Consider the following 20,081-nt stretch of genomic DNA (forward strand, 5'->3'; position numbering starts at 1 on the left):
CAAAAGAAAGTGTCCCCTGAATAGAGGTGTCCCTCCATTGAATAGGGGTGTCCCAAAAGAGGAGTTGTTCACATGTCTAAAGCAAAGGTACAGTAATTAATTCGGGTTGGACCTATACATTTAATATTAATTTACTAAACATTTGTTGCTTGTTATGTTAGTTGGTTTTATCATTTTGCTAATTACCATTAACTACCTAAGGTTTACTAGTGGATAAAAAAAAAGCAAATTTCTCAAGCCCTGAGTTTCATCTCTTAATATTCCATTATAAGTCCTACATTACTTAATTGAAATCTAGATCTAAACTGCAATAATCTTCATTCATTCATTATTTAAATTGCTGCCAAATACGATTCCCGCTCTCAAAAGATCAAGTCTATTTAGGGTATTTTGTTTATTATAACTGTAAGCTATAATCTCAATAGTGTCTTTGTATACCAACAGTTATGTTGTTGTCTATTATGCTATCAGCTTTAATAGACCAGCATTCCATGAACTAAAAGGTTTAGTTTGTCATTGATGATGTCATAACGTTTTACCTTTTTATCGATGGCCTTGATCTTCTGTTCTCTATTTCTCATTGTTGTTTGTACTCAATGCATTATCCAATTTGTGTTTGTAAAGCTATCAGAGCATCCCATTAGGCAATCTGTTCCCAGGGTTGGAATAAAAAGTAAATGCCCTGATTCTGTTTCAATATTCGTATGAAATGGCAGAATTATAATGTGGTGGGTGTTGGGGCCGAGTACTACCCAAGAACATTTTTAGTCGCGTGCAACGCGACTCTACAGCTCACTATGTCGGTCGGTTGGTATTAACACTAACTTGAGCACGCGACTGCAGCCATGTATATGGCCTTGTTTTTTTTATACTTAGGAAGGAACATATCAACACAATTTCTAATGTTAAAATGTACAGGCCTTCTCATACATACACTGTAGTTAGTATGGATTTGTGTACGTAGTTACACAAATAGGGTACGTTTACGAAACTTTAAAAAATTTAAACAGCTGACTAGATTTGAGAATGTTCTGTTGTTAGTTAGTTTCAGCATGTTTCATATGCTTACAAATTTCGTAAACACAACCATAGATAGACTTTAATTTTTACTTTATACTTCCTACAAATCTTTGTCTAATAATACATACATACAGTCAGCATTGAATTACTGAGTGGTGCTGTAAACTCATCTGAGGACTGAAAATGTTAATTAAACACCAGGAAAGGAAGCGATTGACATTGCAATTGAACATGTACAGCAACAGCTGTGGTCATAACCCTGACAGCAGGCAATGGAAAGTACATAATGTGCCTCGATCATGTAACAATATTCTCTCATTAAATACACATTCAAACTAAATATGTATAATATGTAGGCCTAGGACACGATACTATACTAATGAGAATATAATTATTGATACAAAAAATTTGAAATCATTATAACAGTCTAAACTGTTATTAATATTAATACTGTGAACTAAATATGAAACAATAATTAATGCTATTTTAACAACAAATTTGTCCAATCTGAGATTCGAACCCTGATGTTTCTGCTTTAGATGCAAGTGCCCTACCATTACACCAGTAGTATGATAGGATACTCGGGACAAGAAGATAAAAATCAAGCATACAATTCTAAAAGTTTGTTTACAGTACTAAAGCCTTGTCTACACTATCAAACTATAGTTTGCCCAAATATGGTGGTGATATGCCTAAATATGGTAGTAGTATCATAATGTCGATACAGTATATGGGTACATCACATTTTTTTGTCACATAAAGTTTGATAGTAGCTTTAAAAGGAGCAGAATTAGGCTAATAGATCTGTAAACTACGGATTAAGCTCCGATTCCATCCACATCACAAGGACCAATGATCCATCTTTAATCATGTGATTCCGTCATACCATTAATCCAGAGTTAATCTGTCAGGATAACCCCCCACTGCGTACCTACCCGAGAATGGTATCATAATTCCAACATATTTTTTTCATATTAAATTACATCTGGAATATAATTTTTTTTTCATTAATTATATTTTGCTGTACGTAGATAACTCTGTGGTAAAGCCTTGATGACTATATGATGTATAATATTAAAGTAAGTTTCCCACAACAATTATATACCCTCTTTATAGAGGTTGGCCCTAGTGTTAAAACACATTGACCCTTGATTAGTTTCATAGAAAGAAAGGTGTTCTACTAGTACCTGAGTAGGGGTAGTACCTGAATAGGGGTAGTATCTGAATAGGGGTACAGTAGTACCTGAACAGGGGTAGCACCTGAATAGGGGTGTCCAAAAAGGAGGGGTTCTCTAGATACTAAATATTGTAATAAAATCATAATCGATTTAACCAACATTGTAGCTACTGTAGAGATTCAGCTATCCCCCAGTTTCCTGAATTGTAATTGTATACAATATGCATGCTATAGTATACTAATTGTACTGGGTATCCATTATAGATTTGTTCATGGCTAATTGTCAGTTTTTTCATTGCTCTCTAGGAAAACGGCCAACTGAACGAAAATTGCAGTTACCCCCGTAGTTCTGCATTGTTACATGCTACACTACATACACTAGAAGAGAAGATACTTTTTTTTTACCTCTAAACATTGGCCTAAAGTTTGTTTCGCCCTAATAAAATTAGAACATTTTAGTTTACTGAGTCATGGCTGTTCTAGATGCAATATATGGGTCTTGTTGTTAGAACTCCTTAAGAAGTATTTAAATTATCAAATTTAATATATTCATCACCACAGGACAAGATGTAAAACAAAGAAGTTATTGATGATGTCATAAAAATGTAGTTCAGATGGTCTACAGCATCAAACTGAGTCTATGGACATTGTAAATCATAAGGGAAATTTGATATTTTTCAATGGCATATTGCAGTCCTTTGAGAAAGACTAGACTGGCTGAAAACGACTTTAAATTCTTGTTTAGCACACAAGTACAGTTACTGTACATTAGTATATTACTGTGGTGATCAGTATTTAAAATCTACACATTTAAAAAAAACCGAATAATTAATAAAAAAGAGAATTATGTAGTATTCATGTCTGTTTTTAATATATTGATTGTTTTAAATAATATAAATATTGTATAATAATTTTATTAATAATATTTTTAAAATGTACTCGTACTATTTCTGTATTTTAAGTGGCAAAATAAAATTGAATCTGAATCTGAATTTCTAATATTTTATTTGCAAATAAAATATTAAGACCAAGTATAAAAAATTTGAATGAATAAATATTACACTGTATTAAATACTATACAGTAATAACAGAAGTCCTATTAAAGGGACATCTTGAGGACTTAACATTCAAAGTGTCTTTTTGAAAAAAACTTATAAGTGTCCCCTACTGTACAAGGTGTGTCCCTGAATAGGTGTTCGTTAAAAACTTAAGTGTGCTTCATAGAAAGTGTTCCCTTAATAAAAATGTCCCCTGAATAATGGTTGGCCTTTAATGGAAAAACTAACTGTATATTGCCAGGGAAAAATTTCATTTTAAAATTTTGTTTAGCAAAATTGCTAATCAAACTGATTTTTGAGTCGAGAAACATAGTTTTGTATTGTATTTTTTGCTACACAATTTTTAAAATGTGCAGCAATAAGGTTGTTTTGTATAGCTTTTTTGCTATGCTACACTGGCGAAATTATTCCCCGATTGCCACTTCTTTTTTAAAATCTAATACAAAGGTTTGGCTGTCCCAAAGCAGGAGTTCTAACTGAACTTGGCAATTCAATAAAAAATATCTACATTATCAAATATACAGTAATAGTGCAGTTCTCTAACTCATTTGCACAAAGTGAAATAAAATCACATTTTTTATACTTGCTTAAAAGCATTTCAAGGTGCAACCGATTGAAGCGAAGTAATGTTCAAAGTCGAAAATCATAACGCACTGATGAACATATAAATAATTGAAAGGTTATCAAAGCCGTAAATGTCAGTAAAAAATTAGAAGAAGATGACAATCAATTTCTGTCTTTCTTTGAAGATTTTGAATTTAATTTTGTAGGTTACTTATTTTCGTATCTGTAATGTTTCACATCATTAATTTTCAATTAAATTAATGTTTGATGGTTTAGATAAGATTCGCTATTATGCCTTCAAATATTACAGTGACTTATGTTTATTAACACAGTATAGTTTTTTAGGAAATCTTAAGTTGTTTCTAACCAAGATTCATTAAAACTTACTACAGTAGAATAGCAAGAGTACTGATTTTTCTAGTTTTACCCTTCCTACTGAAGATGTTTTAAGATGAGGGCTTATCAATTTGAGAGGGAGAGAAGTTTAATCATATTAAGCTAAGGGTGAAAGTTCAATATCTTATCTGACTTGAACATTAAAGCTTTATGGTGGTCTAGTGTTCGAGTATCTGCTATCAAGTCTTGTGTCAAACATTTAAACACTCAGTCTAGGACTTACTTATAGTAACCCTTGCATCTCCTTCTCTCTATTGTTTATGCAGTTAAGATAATGGTACAGTAGCAACTACTACAATAGTGTGACTGCTAGCTACATTAATATCAGTATTTTTGTAAACAAAGAATTCAACTCTACTTTCTGTGTTTCCGGCTAACAAGAGCATACTGTAGTCAAACTCATCATGATTTTACTATTAGTATGATTATAATGTCTCTAAAGCTCTGTCTACATTATCAAACTTTATGTGTTTGATGAGTTTGATAGTGTAGACAGAGAGCTTTAGTCTAAAATTACTGCAGTTGTACTACTGTGAACCAACAAATTAAGTCAAAGCCATAAATACTATGTAATGAAATTCGTAGAATTACTATGAATGTAGAGTACGGGTTGGAATGTAAAGGAATTTATACAAATAACGAGTTTGTACATTTTTAGTGCATTCGCATCCGTTTTAAATAACGAAATATTTAGTAGAATTATAGAATTTAGAAAAAAAAACATGTCATATTCTACATTTGGAGAGAAAGGGATATTGTCGGTTTATCCAGGTAAGCTAGGCACGATAGATCTTGCTTAAAAAATGAAGGCTGCAATCATACCTACAGTAAAGCTTTGTGCCCAAATATGGTAGTTATAATGCCCAAATATGGTAGTGATATGACATTTATAAAATATATGATATCACATTTTTTTGTCACATAAAGTTTGATAGTGTAGTATAGACACAGTATTACACTTTTACAGTACATAATACAGTATGATAAGAACTGTTTTGAAACTGTTTCCTCAACACATTGTTATACTGTACAACCCCTAAGGCAGTGAAACTTTTGAGACCAAACAAGTGCCCGCTTAATAGGGGTGTCCCCTCATTCTTTTTACAGGAAAGTTCCTCCTTAATAAAGAAGTCCTAAAAGAGGGCTGTACTGTAATGTGAAAATCTTTTTCTACCCTAACCCATTTTATTAAAGTGATCATTTCAACTACTGTAACTATCTAATCTATAATGTACTGATACTAGTACAGTTTGTAACATAAATTTGTGTTCAGTATTTTGTAAAAAAACGCTTTAATTATCGAGAAAGCGTGTCACACGTCATTCATTTGTAGGAAGTGTCGTTTTAAAAACAACACAGTTGTGAAGTCGCGAAGTTCAAAGTAAACGTCAGCCAACTAATAATCAATCAAGCGCCGAACCATAGGTTCCGTAGACACCTTCGTATCACGTGTCAATGTATTGATCATAGACTCCTTAATGAGTGCAATTTCATCACCAGATTTGGTTTCATTAATACGACGGGCTCTACAGCGTTGACTTAACCTCGTGGATCAATAGCAATAATTCCCGACAGACTAACATTTACGCAGTTATCGTGGATGACGTGTTTGGGCTGCTGAATTTACACTGGAAGCGTAACATAAAATCTATTTTACATTTTCAGGCATACTTTAAATTCGTAATGTGTAAATTGGACTTTAAAAATCCTAAGAATCATTGAATAGGAATTTGCAATGCTAAGGATGGCAAAACAATGAGATTTCACAGTTTGTCTTGCGAAAAGATAACTTTAAAACAGTAAGAGCGCCCTCATGGTGCAGCCTAACCGACATTCTTCTGAACGTATGTAATATTTTCATCTGTTCTATTTAATGCATACTAATATACACACCTGTAAATCATAAATTATGTTGTATTCTTTTCTATGCAAAATTGCAAAGGTTACCACACAGCCAGAAAGCTATAGGCAATTAAGTTTAAAAATACTCTCTAAGATCATTTTGTAATTTTAAATGAACTAGTTACTATTTTTAAATACAAAATACAGCAGATTTTAAAAAGTGGAATGCGTACACGTACTCGGAAATGTTTTTAAAAAAAATACAGGCCATTGCCTCACATCATTCTCTAGTTTCCTGGAACAAGACAATAATATAAAGCAAAATAATTAAGCATTAATTCCTTCTATTAAATAAATTAATTACTTTTTAAAATTCCTGTTAAATTACCTTTTATTTCAAGAAGTTTGTGAGTATAGTACCATTCTGTGATTGTGTTAGATTAGAATTATTACAAAGGGCACAAATTCCACATGAAATTAATTTAACAATTTAAAACATTTTCCATTTTAATTGTAAAAAGAACATTTAAATTTATTTATACTGTTACATAAGTTTACTCCACTCCATGGGTGCGGCCTGTTTTATGCACTGTCCCCAACTTATTGACATACAGTACAATAACTGTATTTTTAATACCGGGGTTGTTGTTTGTACTTTGTTTCTTTTTTATGCTTGTTTTTTTTAATGTTTTTAAACCCTTTATGAAATAAACGCTTCTTCCTAATATCAATATTAAACATTGGAAGTTTATGATTTAACACAGACTACAAGTTACAGTATATCAAATTTAGGTTCCTAGAGATTTAAAAAAAAACATTTTCACAACCAGTCAAGCATATCTTTGCGAACTCTGTGACAAAACACATCTTAATAATTTGAAATTATAAAGATTTTATTTATCACTTTAAATGTCCAAACTGACAGTCAATAAAGTACAGCCTTTATTGGTTTATTAAGATGGGATAATTAAGCATTAGCATTCAACTAGCGTTTTACATATTAGCGACAAAATCTCATGCTCGGTTTTGATATCAAATTACGATATAATCGCGCCATAGCGGACTTCAGCAGCTTAGAAGATGGAGCCTTTTACTACTGTAGTAGTAGGAAGGATAATATTTTTTTACACACAATTTAAGAATGTTCCCCTGTCTAGACATAGCCCCAAAATTAATCATAAACAGTAAAGTCATTTTTTAATCATTTATCAAAAAGCCTGACTAAAGGTACAGTAATACAGTAACAAAATAGGTAGCCCTACTATAAGGTAAGGTTTGACTACTGTAGCATGGGTACTGTACAGTAGTTAGTGTGTTCGTTTTACTAGCCTGGGTACTGACTGTACCGACAGTAGTTAATGCAAGGTTTGACAGGAATTTACTATACTGTAGTAAGTACAGTAGTGTGAGGTTATACTAGCCTACAGTAAATGCTAACAGTAACACAGTTGGACAACATGTGAATTGGCCATTCTAGGTCAATTTTAGCTATTCATACCAAAACTTAGTTTTTCTAAGCACCCTGATGATAAAGTGACAATAAAAATTTGTAGGCAGCTTTCATTTTTCAGTTATCATTATTTTGAAACAGGAAACATCAACACAAAATGCACAGTAAGGCTATCAGCTGTAAATGTGCTATTTTTAGAACACAATACACTTTGCACCTATACAAATCAGGATCTAGCATTCGTTATTCAAAAAATAAATTATTCTATGTGAATAAAAGATTAGTTTCAGGATTTACAATGAAAATTTGATGTATATGGACACGATTATGTCAAATCACTACCATATTTGAGCATATCACTACCATATTTGGGCACATCACACTTTTTTTGTCAAACTAGTTTGATAGTGTAGACAGGGCTTTAATAATCATCTTACCTGGTTTCACAGTCTTCAAATAAAATGGTTTATCCGTGAGCTGTTTCAGCATCGGCTCGACGTCCCATAACGTGCAACCGCAGACCTTGCTTCCGTTAACCTGCAGCAATATCTCGTCCGAGTGTAATTTCCCGCTGCGTATCAGTAGTTTCTCGTGTTTTATATCTCCAAGGTAAATGAACTGTCCGTTCTCGGCGCCCCCTTTGATGTGGAACAGAGGATTGCCGTTGGCGGAGCTGGAGATGGCAGAATCGTGGACGTTTTGCGACCAATGCTTCGGAGGTTTGCTTCCTTTCTTAGTTTGATCCTTCGTCATTATTGAACAAGACAGATAATAATAGATATATTACAAACAACATCTGCGAAGGAAGTGTACACATAGCAAAGTGAATATCTAAAAACAATCATAATATTTCCATTCAAAACATAGCAACTCTATGGACTGTGTACATACTGTAAAGTTCTTTCTACACTATCAAACTTTATGTGACAAAAAAATGTGATGTGCCTATATATGGACATGATGATGTCATATCACTACCATATTTGGGCACATCACACTTTTTTTGTCAACTTAGTTTGATAGTGTAGACAGAGCTTTAGATTAAATGGTTAAATATCTACATTATATTCCAACATCTATCTGTCTGTAATACAGTACCTCGTACAGAATCTAGACAACCTACCTGATGATGAGACAAATGTGGCTACAGTACTGTATATAATTAACACTAGGCCTAGTTATTAGTAACTGTATCATTAAAAACAAACTAAAAAGTACCAGAGCCCACTACTACTGGACGATCACTCTTTGGTTCCTATTGTCCTACAGTGTTTCCTTATTTATACATGTCATGTGATTAGACTTAAAAACATGGACTCTAATTTGAAATGAGAAGCTGCGATTGATTTGAAGGAAAGTTTAAATTATGTGTTCTCCAATATAAATATATTTTGTAAAATTACTAAGTTGTTTGGTTATAAATAGGCTAGATGAAGATGAATAATTTGAGAAAAGTGCACTTAAAATTGATTTAATTCTTCCAAGTGTTCAAAATTAAATCTGTAGTATGGAAGTTCATATCTTATTCGATCAGTTATTAATATTATATTATTATTAGGGAGCTTTCTATTGTGACAACGACAATAGGACACACACATTGATGCGTCATTAGGCCTAGCCTAGCTAGTCATCACATTTTTATCACCCATCCTATAGCCTACTAGCCCAGGTCTATTAGGCCATATATTTGTATTATTAGGCTATTTGATAAATTATATTTCATTGTTTTGTTACAAACAAGATAATGCCTAGCTAGAGGCCTATCCTAAATACTTATTGTTGTAGTATTAATTTAGTATTTTGTGTTTATAATGTATGCTAGGCATACTGTATAATTTAAATAAAAGACATCAAAATCTAGGCCTCTTCCTAGCCTAGCTTATTCAACTGTTTGTCCTTTGCATAGAGGCCTAGCCTAGCCCTGCCGGGCTTGCAGCGTCTTCCCTACCTACCTACCTGCGGCCAAATTCTGGTCGCCGTGCCGGACGCAACACAAGCTGTGCAAGTAGAAAAAACAAACGATTTATTTAGTTAAAAGCTCATTTACACATACTTACTTGATAAAAGAATTGTTATATATAAAAAGAAGACCGCAAGTGGTCGCTTACTAGCAAAACAAAACACACAATTATTCAAATTCATTCACTAAAGTACTAAACATGTCCGAAATATAAACTCCCTGTTTACGCATGCGCAAATTCACAATAAACAAACACGCAAACCACCTACAGCAGACTACAAATAGTACAATTATATAATTTTGAACACAAAAAAATATTCAAGACTTATTGCAAATATTGGCTGAGAAACACATTTCTGAGACATAAAAATGAAAAAGAAAATACATATCTTTTTTTTGTTATGGTACTGATAAATGGGGTTTATTATATGATACTTAATAAGACACATAATGATAAAACTTAGACCTTGATATTGACTATCTTTGATAGAGTAGTAAATTATTCTGTGTTTCCAAAAAATATTTTTGCAAAACTACAGAGGTCAGCAGACAAGATTTTTCAATTATCATAAAAAAATACTTTTACGTATTTTAAATTAACAAACTACAGAGGGCGGTAGACCAGTTTTTTCAATTATCATAAAAAATACTTTCCAACGATTTTATATAGCCGAAGGCTAGATCTCAAAGAACATGCAGTGTTATCGCAGTTGGTTCCCCTCCTGTTGGAATCACTTTTCAGTCTGGAGTGCACCCTCTAGCCTTCAGCTTACAGCTCACTGCGTAAATTTGATTAACAAAACTACAGAGGGCGGCAGACCAGTTTTTTCAATTATCATAAAATTTACTTCCATGTATTTTAATTAACAAAACTACAGAGGGCGGCAGACCAGTTTTTTCAGTTATCATAACATTTTACTTTTATTCTTTTAACATTATTTTTTTATTTATTTTAATTCAAATTGATTACTGTAGTAGCCAACAGTAAATAATATTGTTAAAATAGAGCTCGGTATGTTACGCGTCTTAAAACTAAAAAATTAATAAATGTATATGTAAGTAACCTACGTTTGGTTTACTGTATGTTCTGATTTATACAATAATTATAGTTCTTACAAAAAAACGCCTCTCGACTTTTTGACGTAACAGTTATATAAAAAGTGTATGTTTAGCCTATTATAATATTTACAGACTAACATGTTTATGAATACTGCATTCGACTTCATAATTTGATTCGTTCAGATTACGGATTCATCACTTTATACATACATAATTTAACCACTGTACTGGATCAATTAAGTTCAAATTCTCTAAGGGGTTAGACTTATTTAAGAGATGGAGTAGATATGCAAACGTAGATGCGATAATACGGAACCACGATTAATGTTCCTAATGTCTCTGGGTAATTGAAATGTAAAGAGAGACTGTTGGAAAGATGCTCCTCGAAGTATCTGCCAAATCTAACGCGTCAGAAGATTTAACGACGCGTCTTGCTCGTTACGGTGGATTTAATGAAGCGTGACAAATTAGAAACAAATCACAATATATTTGATTATTCTACATTATTAGACGTAATAATATTAAGGTATTGTGTGACGTGAAGCAATTCTGCTGTTGTATCTGTACATAACATTAAAAAATCAACGCATCTTTTAGGCCCTTCGTACTTAATTTGAGTAGGCCTATATGTGCGAAATTAAGACCAATATGCATGAGAAGTAGGCCTATATACGTGGGATGAAAACAGGTAGCCAGTAAAGCTTGGTTCCCACTAGAGACCCAACGCAAGCGAGGTGACCAATGACAAGCAACTGTTCGAATAATCCATCGCTTCTGATTGGTCAAATCACTTACGCTGCGTTACGTCTCTAGTGGAAACCAGAGAGGACTTCTATACAAAGTGCTTTATCTTAATTTTCGCGACCAGATTATTTCGATAGATCAAGAGCAAATATTAGTGTACTAGATGTGATGGCACTGTGCAACGCTTCTTTATGCGCGATTAATTTAGAAAAAGTTACGTAATACATAGCCCAAAACCTGGTTCGCACCAGAGACGCAACGCAATGACGTAGACACTTCGCACGCGAGTTTACCAATGACAAGCGACAGTTTGAATAATCCACCGCTTGTGATTGGTCGAATCTCTATACACGTTGCAACCTGGGTATCCGATGTTCAACCGGTGGATGATAAGTTATGTTATGTATTGTACTTTTAGCAGTAAATTCTGACTAAATGAAATCAACTTGCACATTATGGCATACGGTAATACAACAATGGTTTTGCAGTCATCCAATATCATATCATCTTTTAATGGCCTTCTTATTTATCAGATATTAAAAAACTGAGCACATTAAAATTACATTTGGTTTTAATGCGAATAATTCTCACGCATGCATTAAAAAAAACATAATTAATATATTGTCCCTGCACATTTCATTTAAATTAATTTATAATACATAAACTAAAGAACAAAATTAACAGAAACAAAATTATGAAAACAAACTGTGAACGATAAAATAACGTTTTCTAAAGTTCCCACTATGACACAACGCAAAGTGATTTGACCAATTACAAGCTATAGATTATTCGAACAGTCGCGTGTGATTGGTCAACTCGCTTGCGTTGCGTCCTAGTGGGAACCATGCGTTACTGTATACATGCTTAAAATGACGTCATCTACCGTACTTGACGGGTCTAGAAGATGTTTAACTTTAGTAGGTCTTAAAACTTGGTTCGCACTAGAGATTCGACGTAGACGCAACGGAAGCGAGTTGACCAAGCGACAGTTCAAATATTCTATTGCTTGTGATTAGTTAAATCACTTTACGTTACGTCCTTGTATCTAGTGGGAATCAAGCCTTATATACTCTCCGTTCCCATCCAGCATGGTAGATGCAAAAAGTATGCGGAGATAGAAATACACAAGTCAGTTGCGGAAACTAACGCTTAAGCTTAGTTCCCACTAGAGACGCAACGCAACGACCAATCACAAGCGATGGATTATTCGCTTGTCATTGTTCAACTCGCTTGCGTTGCGTTTACGTCCTTGCGTTGCGTCATAGTAGGAACCAAGCTTTAGTTCGATCTAGTGGGAACCAGGCTTTAGTTCGATCTAGTGGGAACCAGGCTTTAGTTCGATCTAGTAGGAACCAAGCTTTAGTTCGATCTAGTGGGAACCAGGCTTTAGTTCGATCTAGTGGGAACCAGGCTTTAGTTCGATCTAGTGGGAACCAAGCTTTAGTTCGATCTAGTGGGAACCAGGCTTTAGTTCGATCTAGTGGGAACCAAGCTTTAGTTCGATTTAGTGGGAACCAGGCTTTAACGTGGACAAGTACAACATATTTCAACTTATAGAAAATATAAACATGGATAGAAATATTAATTGGCAGTCATAATAAAAGTTTACTTTATAAACTTTAAACACCTTTCTCTACAACTATTATTAATAGCCCGACTTGTATTGACAGAGTACTAGAGAAAAGCAGGGAAGAGCGAGTATTATTCAAAACTGAAAATAAGTCATGATTTAACGTATTAATAAATTGTAAATCTAAACAATGCTATAACTGCGTACAATTTGTAATATCTTATGAAACAAAAAAAATAGAAAAATAAATCATCAAAATTATATTGTAACTAATGACGTAATATTTATGCTGAACTTCTGTGACCATTGTAGCCTCATTGTAAAAAGGAATGCATGTTAAGAATTAGTAAAAATTAAAATATTTTTTTTTTCAATTTGGTCAATATGTATATTCTAACGATATAATATAACAAAATAACATATAAACAATTATATATTTAACATGTTAAAACCTAACTGACATAACTTGGGGGCAGTAATATATAGAAACTTTCGATTGTATTACATAAATAAAATGGGCGTTTGCCCAAGCTATCGAAACACAGATTGGTCAGTGAGCATGTGCAGTTTGTTGCTACGCTCCATTGGTTTGTATCAGTTTGGCTACGTCATGCATTTATGTGTGATAGCAAAATTACATAATTTTAAACACAGGACAATAAATAAATATTTAAATAACCCGTTGTTTATCTAACACATGGTGATATTCGCCAGTGGCCCCACCACCTATTCTACCAAATAAACACAATTTTTAACCTCATAAAAATCTTTTTACTTTAGTGTGCGTTAAATAATAGCAGAATTTTGCTTTTTTTTTGTATAAAAAAATATTTAAAATCAAGAAACTAGAATAAAAAATGTTAATGATTTGACACATATATTTTAAATGAAACACTCAGGATCTTGGTTTCTTAAGTGAAAAACCTTAAACTATTATAATATTTAATGACTTTATCATCTTATACTAAATATATATCATATATATAACGACTTAAAGGTTTAAAAGGAAAGTGTCAATATTGGAACAATTTAAAAGCAAGAAAATGAGCCAATCAGATAGCCAGAACAGTTCAAATATTAGAAAATCAGCCAATCAGATAGCAAGAACAGTTCAAATCATGGAGTTACTCCATGGTTCAAATATTATAAAATCAGCCAATCAGATAGCGAGAACAGTTCAAATATTAGAAAATTAGTCAATTACAGAGTGAGAACAGTTTAAAAGAAGAACATCAGCCAATCAGAAAGGGAGTACATATATTATATCGCGATGATCAAATGGAATATCTCACTGTATATTATACATATATGACTGACCAACAAAGTACAGTACTGAAATATTGAATATAAACATTTAAACAATGCATTATGGTATACATCATAATTTAAACTTCTTCCTCAACCTCCTCATCCTCTTCCTCTGTCACTTGGCTGGCATCGAGTTCTTCAAACGAACTGCCACTGTCCTCACCAGAGCTGCTGCCACTGCCATCCACGTCGCTGTTGTCTTCGTCCAGAGAGCCGTCTAGTGACAAGCTTTCCGTCTCCGGGTCCTGTTGTTTTTCCTTAGCTTCTGGAACGTAGAATTCACTTTGTTTGGCCAGCGGAGCCATAAAATATATCAAATCATTGTCGTAAATTTCAAAACATGGATGAGCGGACAGACCAGTCTCCTATAAAAAAGAAAGAACTTCATCAACATTACAAACTATCTGTTAGCTGCCCAAAATGAATGATAGAGCACACAATTATCAGTGCTGTATCCTCCTCATCTGAAAATATTAGTCTAGTATCATAGGCAAATTCCATAATACAGGTCACATGTGATACCTGTATTACGGAAGGTAACGGTAAGGTTAGGGTTTAGGCATCACATTACTTTATCTATGATACTCGACAAATTTAAATAAAGTGTACCAAGAATTGGCTGGACAGAGAACGCTCATTTTCATAACAAAAAAGCAATAAATTATGAAAAAATGAAATTACTATCTATTAAAATATGATATAAAGTAAAACATGTTTGGTATGTATGCAAATAATAAATATAAATTAATTACAAACATGGGCTTTGAAGAAAAGAGAAACAATGAACACAGCTATGACACAGTTGAGCGATTTAGTAAATATTTGAACTGAACTTTGACCTAATAAGATTATTAAAATGATGACGATATTAGAAATGTTATAATAATTTGTCAGCATCAAACAGTTTGAATGTCAGCAACCTTTACCATGTGAACACAATTCATTCTTTTATATCTTCTTTAAATTTTTTTTCCTCATCACTTCACCTTTAAGTAACGGTATTAATTCAACGTAAATGATTTCCCCCGAGAGGTCTCCTTAATATCAGAATATGACTATAATTATCCAATTCAATTTTGTTTACTTTAAATCAAATTATAGTGGATTTAACGGCATCAATTTAGTACTGAAAATACCAGATCAACTCATTAGAAAATTGCCAAGATTAGCATGGGTCAAAATCTATGTAGAGATTTGAAGGAGCGTTGTTTCTGCTGGAAAAAAAAAGGACTTTATCTAGAGAAATATCAGAGGCGGCGGCTTCAGTAGATCTATAGTATCTACTGTATATCAGTAGAACAGTATTCTATCAAGAAGATTTTGGTAAGCAACAAATGATCACCTTAATAAGTGTGTTCCTCCCTTTCCCCGAAGAGGTGTGGACTCTTATTGTGGGTGTTTTTTTCCCCCTCTTCAAAGAGAAGTTTCACCTGAATAAAGGTTGACCATTGTGTTAAAACATAGATTGCCCTTTGCTTGTTTCACAGGAAAGTATCCCTTAATAGAGATATCATAAAAGATGATATGAAAAAATTAAATTCATTTTTGCTGTAGAGGAAGAGTTGTGCAACCAAAGCGGTCCCCATTGTATACGCCCTTATGTGTGCCTATATTGTTTGAATTGGACTCATATTTCTCTTCTGTTGATTGGTCAAATTACTTGAGCTGCATGCATGTCCTTTCATTTGCATTGCATCCTCGGACCATTGGCAGTTAAATTTAATAATGAGCTTTATATTAAACTGATAACTACACACAGCACAGGATTATTTTCATTTCATTTATGGCAACACAAAATATCAGTGAGTTTAATCTAATGCTCTATGCAGTTAATTCATACTGAAAAAAAATGTTGTGGCTGATTTCATTATTATCATAGATCCAGTGGCGTAACGCAGAGGTCTGAGGAACCTGGTTTAGGGACCCTAAGTGTACTGTACACTCGGGCATTTTTAGGCATATTTGAATGCCTGTTTTTTCCACTACGCACTGCTCGGGGCCTCCATAAGCTCCAGGGCTTTTAGGTTTAGCCAGTGAGCGCTCATAGTCGTTAAGCCACTGGATAGGATCCCTGCGTACCTCAATATAAGTTCCAAATGCGGGGTAGACACGTTGCATTCCGATAATCATGGACAAGAAGCTCTTATTTGGAAATGTCGTGTGGACCATGTTAGTTACTTCTGGTATGTTGTGGAACTTATATCCGTTGGATTCAAGCTTCTCCATTAGTTCTTTGTCGGGGTCTGCGTCGCCCTCACTTAAGATAGTCCCGACCGCATATCTTTGTTTGCCCGATGGAACCTGTGGATTTATAAATACATTTATTTTGGCAGACTATAGAATAATATAAATGTACATATCAATGTGTATATGCATGCTTTCAAAACTGATATAATATTGATATCATAATATATATAAATATATATATAAACACAGGCATAGAATTGATATACTGAAATTTAATTAATTAATTTGAAACGATAAAGAGATTCGAACCCGGACCTTCTGCTTGATATGCAGATGTCCTAACTATTAGACCACTGGGGCTTTCACATGTTATTGTTCAAACTCAATTCGGATATATATAATTAATATATATTTGATGAACTTGAAATGTCTGCCTTGTGACAACCTTTCTTTGAAAAATTATAGACAATTAATAATTCATAAATTGTGTTTAAGATTTAAATGTGTATCATACTTTTTCTGGATCATCGTAGTACATTCCAAAACTACGATAGGCTGAAGGGACTAGCTTGCCTACTTCGCCAAAATACTCGCCGACATCGCTGTATTGTCCTCGCCCGAATTTGTACGCGATTTGCAAGCTTCCAACGGGAGGCTTACCCGCCTTGAATTCAATCGGATACAAAAGTCCAGAGTAAAACAAAAGTGAAATAATTGTCAAGCAAAGCAAGAGGAAGAGAATAGCAATACCCCACAAAATAGCAGTCGACATTTTTGCAATTAAATGCACGTTTTTGATTAATTAATGATTGCGTAGCTCAGATCTAGGCTAGGCCAATGTTTACAATTTTTCAATGTGGGTCAAATGAGGTCAATAATCGGCCCTCTACCGGTGGAAAAATCTTTCATAGACGTATTGCACCAGACTAAGATAGCCAAACAATACCAAATTGAATTTAAATCCAACTTTTCTTCAATTACTTTTCTTATTTAATTGTCAATATGTTTTTTTGATTTTTACAAATTTTACTAACGCTCAGTCTGTAAGATTTTATAGATCTTGTTTGAAAATGGTGAATATTTAATGAACACAACTATTAGAAAGATATGCATGACCGAATGTCTGAATCATTAAAGACATGCCGCCATTATGTGATACTTGGATTCTTTCATGGTTGACTGATAATTTCAATTTTCTTTGTAGGGCCTAGGCCGTCTATTTTAAATGTACCAACAAAAAACAATGTTTAAATGTCACGCATAAATAACAAAACTAAAAACAATATACAGTTAATTCAACTATGAAGATAGAAGTTATTTAAAATTTAAATATATTTCTGATATAATTTAGAATTGAAAATTGATTTTAAAACAGCCTATAAAATTCAAAAATCTCACTTGTGTTCAATAAAGCTGGAATATGTTATTATACATTTTTAATATGTATCTAGCGCCCTCTATAATGACCATTTCTAAATTGCTCGTTCGTGCAGCCAGGTCTCTACCATGAAGTGAAGAACCCAGCTAGCAGTCATCAATTAACCACCAACACGATCAGTTGTTATTTGAAACAAACGTTACAGAACATGGTTCTCGACATCTGCACTTAGGCACGTCCAAGTTCTCGTCGGATTATACATATTATAATACTTTTAATGCGAATTATTCGATTTCTAGGGAATTTTGACGACTGCATCACAAAATAACAGTAAGTGGTAATGTGTTCCCTTTTTTCTCTATAAAATTAGGAAGCGAGTGCTTTTTAAAATGACCTTGTGTGACTTTTAATTTAGCATCCTAATGAGTTTTATTGCAATTTCGTCTGGAAAATGATAATAGAGTTCATTATATAGACATTTTTCGCTAATTCGCACGCTTCTCATCCTCAGGATACAGTATAGCTTATGTGTTTTACGGTTTAGTAGTTATTATTTGTCAATTTTTGTTGGGAATTTCGGTATGAGCCAAATTCACGACTTGAACCACGGAACTCGGGTTACTGGAGGAAGAAACATTACTGCAGTACCGGTACAGAAATGTGATAGCCTACTACAACATAGAGGCATGTTTTTAACACATTATTAATTGGTAGATCGCGAGAGTTGATCAAACAAAACCGCCGTAAAATATTAACAATATAGTGAAAATTATATAAATATATCACGAACTATTATCTCTCCGATTATTGTACTCAATTTTCCATCTAGAAGCTCCTTTAGGACACCTCTATTGAGGGACACCTCTTGAATACTTTCCCGGTGTGAAGCGAACGTGTGGGGGAATACGTTTTAGCACTACCTCTAAATCCTCCTAATCAGTAGGGCACACCTCTATGTTTGGTACCAAATGTGTCCCATTAGGGTTTCTACTATATTCCGGTGAAGTACTATAAAATACAATTCCATAGGATAACGTACAGTATCGACTATATTCTTAGAATGTACTTTTTTTTTCACGGATGTACTAGGCCTACAATTACAATGTTGACTCGTTCAACCAACTCAAGCTATAACAATAACACTATTATTGTAGGCCTACATTATTGTGTATTATTACACTATAAAGCCAAGTAAATACGCTTCAATTGAGCGTAGAAGTAAATAAAATAGATTTTCAGTTAGCCTAGCGTCTAGTTCACTAAACGAGTCAAAGTGGAGCTATTGTTTTGCGATGTAAGTCATATTCTTGACTCTAAAATCAATAGCGAAATACAATATTACTATTTTGTTACATATGATTGTTTACAGAGAAAAGCGAAAACAGACTAATTATCAATCAATTATTATTGTACTGTATGATCAATATACATACATATAGTGTTTTACTTGCACTTATAGCACAATAAACATGAGCAAATTATTATAACTAGATTTAGCTTAATGATTGTAACGAACAGCGGGATTAGTTATAAAGAGGTACACTCATTCTTCAAGAAAAACGGGTACTTATTCAAACGTTCGGTTTTCGTGAACGAATATAATTATATCGCTTAGTTAACAGTAGCCTAGGTAAGGTAAGGAAGGTTGAGAGATGGTGATTTTTAAACATAATTTTTTTTAAAGTATTGTTTTGCAGTTGTTTAAAACCGAAACATAAAAAAAAAATACGCTTCTTGCTTATCTTATCTAACGCGTACAATATGGTTTACATGGTCACATTATCGCTACGGTAACTTTTGTGGATAGGAACCAACTGTACACTGTAAATAGGTATGTCTGAATGGGCCGCGAACATGGCCTATATGTCTTCTGTTATAATCAATCAATCAATCAAAATCAATTTATTCCATAAAACGGAGATAAGCGTTTTCGGTAAACGCACAATACGTACATGTGGTAGATACACACCATATACGCCCTTCCGTTATAGTACGTACGCGCGGTAGGCATCATTGGCATAATATACACTCTTCCGTTTAGTACACGCTCTTCCGTTTCATGGAACGCGGGATGGAACGTTCGTTACGTCGTAAGTGGGGTTCATTTACCGCAAAGTAATAACCTTTACGTTTGAGCAAATCTTTACCATTTGTTTTACATACTCGCGTTTTTTTACAGATGTTGCATGGTAATTTTTACGGGAATTAATGGTCTATATGATGTATGGTTTAAGTAATTGCTGTACACTATATATATGTCCAATTAATGTGTATGGTAAAAGTAATAAATAGTGTATAGCTATACGTAGTATATATATCAGATATTTAACAATGCAGTTTTACGAGCGCCTCATAGTAAATTATAAGG

The 20,081-nt window shown here is 33.5% G+C and overlaps 3 protein-coding genes across 6 annotated transcripts in view; 1 reads left to right on the top strand and 2 right to left on the bottom strand.

Annotated features, from left to right (window-relative positions):
• Nucleotides 1-9,652, bottom strand: part of LOC144855789 (membrane-associated guanylate kinase, WW and PDZ domain-containing protein 3-like) — an 88,284-nt gene extending 78,632 nt beyond the window's left edge. For all 4 annotated transcript variants that reach the window (XM_078713724.1, XM_078713721.1, XM_078713723.1 and 1 more), the window contains exons 1-2: nt 9,565-9,652; nt 7,945-8,303 (exon numbers count right to left, since the gene is read on the bottom strand). In XM_078713724.1, the coding sequence (XP_078569850.1) occupies nt 7,945-8,260 (316 nt within the window). In that variant the 5' untranslated portion in view covers nt 8,261-8,303; nt 9,565-9,652. The remainder of the gene's footprint in view (nt 1-7,944; nt 8,304-9,564) is intronic.
• A 3,382-nt stretch (nt 9,653-13,034) lies between these two features.
• LOC144855895 (testis-expressed protein 264-like) lies at nt 13,035-17,175 on the bottom strand. The gene is made up of 3 exons (XM_078713847.1): nt 16,850-17,175; nt 16,228-16,449; nt 13,035-14,513 (listed from the first exon to the last, which is right to left on the bottom strand). The coding sequence occupies exons 1-3, from the start codon at nt 17,105-17,107 to the stop codon at nt 14,226-14,228; spliced, it is 768 nt and encodes a 255-aa protein (XP_078569973.1). The 5' UTR covers nt 17,108-17,175; the 3' UTR covers nt 13,035-14,225.
• A 648-nt stretch (nt 17,176-17,823) lies between these two features.
• LOC144855803 (metabotropic glutamate receptor 3-like) overlaps nt 17,824-20,081 on the top strand; it is a 49,748-nt gene continuing 47,490 nt past the window's right edge. Inside the window, exon 1 of the mRNA XM_078713742.1 lies at nt 17,824-18,043. The gene's annotated coding sequence lies outside the window, so the exon portion shown is untranslated. The remainder of the gene's footprint in view (nt 18,044-20,081) is intronic.

The sequence above is a fragment of the Antedon bifida genome, chromosome 11 (genome assembly GCF_963402885.1).
Source record: "Antedon bifida chromosome 11, ecAntBifi1.1, whole genome shotgun sequence".
NCBI classification, from domain to species: Eukaryota; Metazoa; Echinodermata; class Crinoidea; order Comatulida; family Antedonidae; genus Antedon; species Antedon bifida.

Excerpts from the sequence above, each read along its gene's own strand:
- LOC144855895 (XM_078713847.1), bottom strand. The coding sequence starts at position 17,107 with ATGTCGACTGCTATTTTGTGGGGTATTGCTATTCTCTTCCTCTTGCTT. Across the intron at positions 16,450-16,849 it reads ACTACGATGATCCAGAAAAA|GTTCCATCGGGCAAACAAAG; the intron begins GTATGATACACA and ends ATAAATCCACAG. Across the intron at positions 14,514-16,227 it reads CATTTGGAACTTATATTGAG|GAGACTGGTCTGTCCGCTCA; the intron begins GTACGCAGGGAT and ends TCTTTTTTATAG.